General features: G+C 31.0%; 1 protein-coding gene across 1 annotated transcript; it reads left to right on the top strand.

Annotated features, from left to right (window-relative positions):
* Positions 1 to 2,713: 2,713 nt before the first annotated feature.
* On the top strand, positions 2,714 to 6,466 carry LOC130898841 (aurora kinase B-like). The gene is made up of 6 exons (XM_057808388.1): positions 2,714 to 2,930; positions 2,989 to 3,180; positions 4,012 to 4,146; positions 5,143 to 5,393; positions 5,800 to 5,939; positions 6,266 to 6,466. Exons 1-6 carry the CDS (start codon positions 2,794 to 2,796, stop codon positions 6,356 to 6,358), a joined length of 948 nt encoding a protein of 315 aa, XP_057664371.1. The 5' UTR covers positions 2,714 to 2,793; the 3' UTR covers positions 6,359 to 6,466.
* The last annotated feature ends 798 nt before the right edge of the window (positions 6,467 to 7,264 follow it).

The following is a 7,264-nucleotide window of genomic DNA, read 5'->3' as shown; positions in this document are numbered from 1 at the left end:
CTTCTTTTGACTTTTGAACATTTCTTGATATTTAGCTAACTACAAAGTCTGAAAAATTTTAAAGTGGACTCCTTGGCAATCTAAGAAACTATAAAAATTTTATGTTATATATCAATAATAAATGTCTACGCAGCAACAGAAGAGGCCATTGACAGAGGCAAGATAAAGTTCTATGAAAAACGTTACACACACTCCTTATATATCTCAAAATAATTCTAAAAACTTCTAGAAAATAAAAGAACAAAACAAAAAAATAAATAGACCTTCCTAGAAAGAAAAGAAACAATGTAAATAAACCGCCTGCTATAATAAAAAGTTATATAAAAAGCAATCAAAAGTGGCGCGTCCGTCGAATTTTAGAATTCCATAATTACCGCACAGGTCCGGCTTAAGTACCCATTTCGCGAACTTGTTCGAAACAATACCAATTACCAAAAACAACATGCACGAAGAAAAAAAATACTGTCTAGAAACAAATTTGAGGAGCTAATCAATTTGAAATTCATGTGCCTACAACCATTATATAACATTTTTCGCCTTGTAATTGCCATTTATAATTTTCAACTTATAATTTTACTGAACTCTGTGCTTTATGAGTTACGATGTGTGCAAGTGCAAGACGGTAGGAGCAGCTAGAGGGGAATCGGAGATGTTCGTGCTATCAGATCTATTCAAGAGATGCAGACTTACGGCCATCAACCAGCAGGTTTAATTCATTAAGTTGTGGTATCAATGGACAGGCTATACACAGCTGTAATGGTATATTTGAAATGAAATTGAATGAATTTTGAATTGAAATTTTTTATTTATTTTAGTAAACTTCATTTACAGAAAAGATATATCACATGAATTAGGATTAAAAAAGGAGGATGATTCAGAGGTGAAAAAAAAACGAATCAAAACAAATTTAATATTAATGCAAGGGACCAGACAAGAAGGCTTGCCCCATCACCAGTACTGACATGGCTGATTTGGTTTTCAGTTTTCCATTTGGCAGCACAAGTGGCATTATCTGGAATGATGGTTATTGCACCCCATTTTGTAACCTAGTGCTGAAGATGGCAAATTCAAATATTTCTGTTGGTCCACTCCACACGACAACTTTGGCGATTTTGATTAGCTCTGAAAATTTTGCGTTACTTTTGTGGTGATTTGTAAAAACATTTTGTTTTATTGGTTCTACTTTGTATTAACATAATTTACTAAGCATTAAATCGATATAATGTTGTTTAATTTGTATTTTACCTACAAACAAATCTCTTTGAAAAGAGGGCGTCCATGGAAAAAAAAGATATAAGCATCTAGAGATCATTTAGAAAGAATAGGAACTGGCGTGAAGCAGCCATGAACAAAAATAGATGGAGGAAAATAGTAGAACGACTCAAAGCCTTGTGCGTATAAGACCTATTGAGTTGTTTATGTATATATATGAACATATAAAAGTATAAGTCACACTGCAATCGATAACTATACATTATGCTTATGGCTGATAGACGACACACTCATTATACTTCTGTTTAACCGATGCCTACATTTTGTACGCGATAATAAGAGTGTGGAACTAGATCTGTCTGGGTGCTGTCAGTTTTTTTTTTCGAATTCTGGCTATTACCTTGTTAAAATATATTATAAATGGTTGAGTGCTTTACAGTGACATAAGGAGTGGTATTTTCTCAAATATATGTTAGCTATATACAGACCAGTGTCTCCTTTTTCTATCAGGAAAACCAAAATATCTGGAGGATATATTAAACCCTGATCGAGTCCCCAGTTTACACATGGGCTATAAATCTTCGTCTCTGCAAAAGAAAAAAAGATACGAAAGAGAAAAAAAATGTAGTGTAATGTAGAGAATGTCATTATCGTAGGGTAAGTTGTAAAATATGTAGTTAGAAGAGTAAGATACTTCATACATTACAAGAATTAGTTCTGTCTTTGTAAATGGTTATTGGATATTGAATCCTACTTCTGTCCCTAGTCTCAACTGTTATTGGTCAGAATTTAATGTAATGTTATCTTTTTATAAAAGAATATCTTTAGGTTTTTCTTGAAGGTACTGAAACCCCAAATGTTCAAGAAGTATAAACAGATTTATCATCAGTAGACATATTTGATGCTTTTACAGATTTAGCTCGTATCAGTATATTATTAAAACCCACCCTACGGTAGCTTAAAGAAATTATTAGAAGAAAACTAAATATTATGCAGTTTTTGAAATCATTGTAGATTTGCTGAAGCCATTACGTAGTAATTCATTTAGGCAAATATTATTAAAATTACGTTAAAATCTGGATTACGAAGTTTAGGATATAGATTTGAAATATCAACATTCCCAGAATCTTCATATTTTAAAAATGTTAAGCACAATTTCACTGAAAAAGTAGCAAAACATCGTGGTCACAATAGCGTTAAACACGCAGTATATAATCTTTGTAAACACGTTAGGTTTGTTCATGGTAACAGCACTGGGAGAACCAATTCGGGAAGTTTAGACTAAAGCGCTCTTTCAGCAGAACCAGAGCTAGTGTCGCTGTTCTTAGAAACAGATCTTAAATTAAAAACCCCAAAATTGTAGTGGGAGAAGAGATAAACACAAATCCTTTATTCGTAAACAATAATCCATGCAAAGAAGTTTCTATATTTGAAGTTGACTGAGTTCCATAGATATATATCCACTCGAATATTGTAGACTGACAGCATTCCAGAGCAAAGTCATCAGTCAAAGTCGTTAGCTATATCTGTCATTTCGTAGTTTCAATTTTCAGAAACCGTTAAACTTTGAAAACGAATACAATGTCATCTAAAGATTTGAAAATTAATAAAGCAGCAGAGACATATTTAAAGCAACTTAAAATACCGAAATCTTTAGAAGAAGACACGGAAAGATTAGTTTTTAAAATGATGTCTCACGATGCTTTCGGAAATCCAAAGTGAGCCATTTATATATACAGTAGTTCTAATAGTTTTCTAATAACTAAAATATTTCAGCTATAAATGGTCATTGAATGATTTCGAATTAGGTAGTAGACTAGGAAGAGGAAAATTTGGCAGGGTATATATTGCTCGTGAAAAAAAAACTGGATATATTGTAGCTCTCAAGACTTTATTTAAACGAGAGATCGTAAGGGGCCGCGTTGAACGACAAACTTTACGAGAAATAGAAATTCAAAGTCACTTAAAGTAAGATATATATTTATTGTGACACATATAATTGTTAGTCTTCTGTAGTATTATTCTTTGGTAACTTGTGAATACATGAAATAATTTTGAAAATAATAACGAGTTTTAAACCTATAAATTGTAGTTCAAATTTTTAATTTGAACACATCTGTACCTAATACATGCTTATGACACCAAATATTAGCATTTGTTCTTTTTGCGACAGATAATAATTGTGTTATATATTTCTCTTGCATGTATCTCTTTAAAATACCTGTAAACAAATATGTAAAGATTTCGAACAGTGATATAATTGGGGGTATGAATAAAAATGAAGTAAATACAAAGGAAATAATATTATTGTACCTTGAAAAGTAATTTTTGATCAACAATGTATATCTACCAAATGTCAGATTAAAGAAGGTAGATAGGGGTAAACCAATAACTTGGACAATCTACAGGATCTGAGACAGACCATGGGAATCTATAACCAGAGAAGATTTGCTGAATGTATCGGCCTAAATTAAAACAACCTACAATTATTAACAGGAGCTCTCGGTGCACTGTCGCCTCAGTAGACACATGAAGATGCTAGACTTAGCAAATAATGCAGTGTGTAGATTCTGCTGTGCAGAGGACGAAACCTCTATCCCCATTCTCTCGAAGTGTGAGACACTACTAAACTTCAGAGCACTACACCTGGAAGCCTATGAAATAGATATGAAATATTTGGCATATTCACATCACTGTTGCCATATATTAAAACTTAAGTAGTTACCCTTGTATACACAGTTTCACATTAAGGATATGTTGTACTTATAGTATTAATAATTTAGAATTTTTCATTTGTAGACATCCTAATATATTACAATTATTGGCATGGTTTCATGATTCACACAGAATATATCTCATATTAGAATATGCTGGCAAAGGAGAAATCTACAAACATTTGAAGATGGCCGAAGGTGGAAGATTTAATGAACATTTGTAAGTACATTTATTCTATGGTTTATTCTGGATGTTCTATATCTGCTTGATCCAAATACGAGGGAGGGCCAAAAAATAACCGGAATTAGTTGAAAGAAATTTTTTAATTTCAAGTACTTTTCAAAATAACGTTATTTTCTTCAAAATTTGTATAAATGACTGAGAGCTCATCATGTTTTTGTTGACTCCTGTGGAATCAGTTTAATATATTTCCATAAATTCTATTGGAACTTTTAAACAATATTTTGATATCAAAAGTCCATAATAATTGAATAATTTAGAAAGAGAATAGTTAATAAATAATTTCCTACAAGTTTGTTGTTCACATTTTTTGTAGCTCTTGTCATTCGCGAGATAAATGCGAAAAAACGCGAATCATGAAAAAATCAAGTTTAGAGGCCAGCTCAAGTTATGGCTCCATGGTCAAAGCGATGGTAGGAAATGCCATTGAGCTATGGAAATTTAAAAATTAAAAATCTAAGGGAAAATCTTTTCACTCCTCAGTCTAGGTCTTACTATTAATATTAATGGTCCAAACTTTCAGGGATTTTCTTTTTGGTACTTGCAACAAATTTTCCTCTTCATATCTTTGCTATGATAACTAGGGTAAAATTAAACAGAATGTTTGGTTTTGTTTTTCACTTTATATCAATCAGATCAATTCAAAATATTTAACATTTTTCAAAAAAAGAGATGAAATTACAATAATTTCATAAATTCCTATCTTTGTTTTGCCAAGCTCATCAGGAAAGCTTATTACCAGGGTTTGCATTTAATTTTGATCAACTTTAAAAAAGATTAAATGAATTAAAATTTCATATATCATTGTCAAGGACTGATGACAATATACTAATCACTACCATAAGTTGCTGCGTCAAAAGTTGTCATCCTAACAAAGTTATAATCATTTAGATTTTCTTGATTAGTGCAACTTTTGTTGATACCTTTGTATAAAATTCTAAACTGATTTCTACATGCAAAATATCAACATTTCAGATCGGCGAAATATATTTACCAAGTAGCAGACGCTCTAAGTTACTGCCATCAAAATCATGTGATTCACAGAGATATCAAACCTGAAAATTTATTATTGACAATTACTGGTGATGTGAAACTGGCTGATTTCGGATGGTCAGTACACGCACCTTCCTTAAATAGAGAAACAATGTGCGGTACATTGGATTATTTACCTCCTGAAATGGTGGAAGGACTATCATACAAACAGTATGTGGATCATTGGTGTTTAGGTAAGGATTTAATTTGTTCCAAAAATATCGAATCTACCTCTATATAAACGCGACCTTTGTGGGGTATGAACATCACTGATAAGTCTTAACGAATTTGTATCTTGCCAAAATCAGACAATGTTCACTAAGAAAATTTCCAATCAAAAGAGATCTAAAATTAAGACGATTCAGAAACATATCAAAAGGTATAAGAAATCAAAATTTTTTTTTTGTTTTTTGCTTAATAATCCTGTATGTACACATTTGCTATGAAAACCACATCCACCAAAGACTCTTAAACTGAAAAACAAAATTACCTAGACCTTGTATCATCTGCGCAAACCAATGAAATAGATTATTTGTGGTCTTGATACTTTTGGATCTCGCTTTGTATATTATTAATATCTAAAAATATTTTCATTTTTAGGTATACTGTGTTATGAATTTCTTGTTGGAAAGCCGCCTTTCGAAAGTGAAGACCAAGAGGAAACTTACAGGAAAATTAGAAGTGGGCAAGTTTATTATCCAGATTACATCTCTCCCGGTGCTAAAGATCTAATTTCTAAAGTAAGTAAAATTACTACCCAATAAATAAATTGGTATGAAAATAATTTTTCATTTTAAATTTTCCAAAGCTTGTCGTTAATAAAAGAATATTTATTTGTCCCTTTTAACATCTGTCAACTTTCAAATTTATTATATATGGTACATTAAAACTTCAGTAATGGCTTAAGGGCTACTCCCCTGCATTAGCTTGATAAGATTCCATCCATCGATGTATTCTTTATAACTTCCATTCTTCTTTTGTTGTCTTGTAGTGTTGTTGGTTATAAGTGATAGTAGTAGTATTTCAAAAACATATTTACAGAATTCTAATCATTTTTTTTGTTCAGCTTCTGGTACATCGGAGTGAAAAAAGACTTTCTCTAAAAGAAGTAATGCACCATCCATGGATTGAAGCAAATAGGAACAGAACTAGGACATGAAATTCATTTGTTCGATTATGGATTTTAATTTGTTGTATTAACGTTTTATATATTGATGGAAATAATTAAGATATAAAAAAATATGGGACTATACAATCCTTTAGTAAAGTTATATGCTATTTTTTCTAAATCCTAATGTGAAACCTTCGTTTACGTTATTATAATATTTGTACGGGAAGTATCTCCTCAGTATCTATGGGGCATGGGTGTCACTTAAAGTCTTCACAAACTTGTATGATATATTGTTAACAATTGGATGTGTTAGAAGACATATTTCACGCAGTGGGATAGTTTGCCCTACGACTTGAAAGCAAAAAGAATTGAATATTTGAGGAAGTTGAGAAAATACAAAAAAAAAATTATATATACTGATGAAACCTATATTCACAGTTCACATAAAGTACCAAAAACATAGGACTATAAACGCTTCAAAGCACCTGTGTCTAAACTATACCAATCAAATAAAATTTTATTATCTTTGTTTCTTATGAACGGTAACTATTGAAGTAAAATAGTAAATTATCAATTTCATTGTATGAAAGGGATAAAATTATATTTTTGATTAAATCTTATGATTTCAAAAATGATCATTATATTAAAGACTCCTTTAAAATCAACGAAACTTTTAATAAGATGATATTACCACTGAACTATGTCTTATTAGGATTTGATGTAATATCCCTGTTAATATAATAATATATTCACTTAACTTTTAGACTGGAACACCCTCGCCATCTCTTACAAGAAGAACACATGTCTGAGAAACTGGTAGTTTTACTTTTAATCAAAACTTTACACTATTGTCAATTGTTTCTTCTCCGACAACAATATTATCATAATTCATTAATTTTGAACAACTTTTAAATTTAATATTCCTTACATGAAAATGTTTTTTTTATTATATAC

This window comes from Diorhabda carinulata, chromosome 10, assembly GCF_026250575.1.
Source record: "Diorhabda carinulata isolate Delta chromosome 10, icDioCari1.1, whole genome shotgun sequence".
Lineage (NCBI taxonomy): Eukaryota > Metazoa > Arthropoda > Insecta > Coleoptera > Chrysomelidae > Diorhabda > Diorhabda carinulata.
This window is presented reverse-complemented; position numbering and strand designations above follow the sequence as displayed.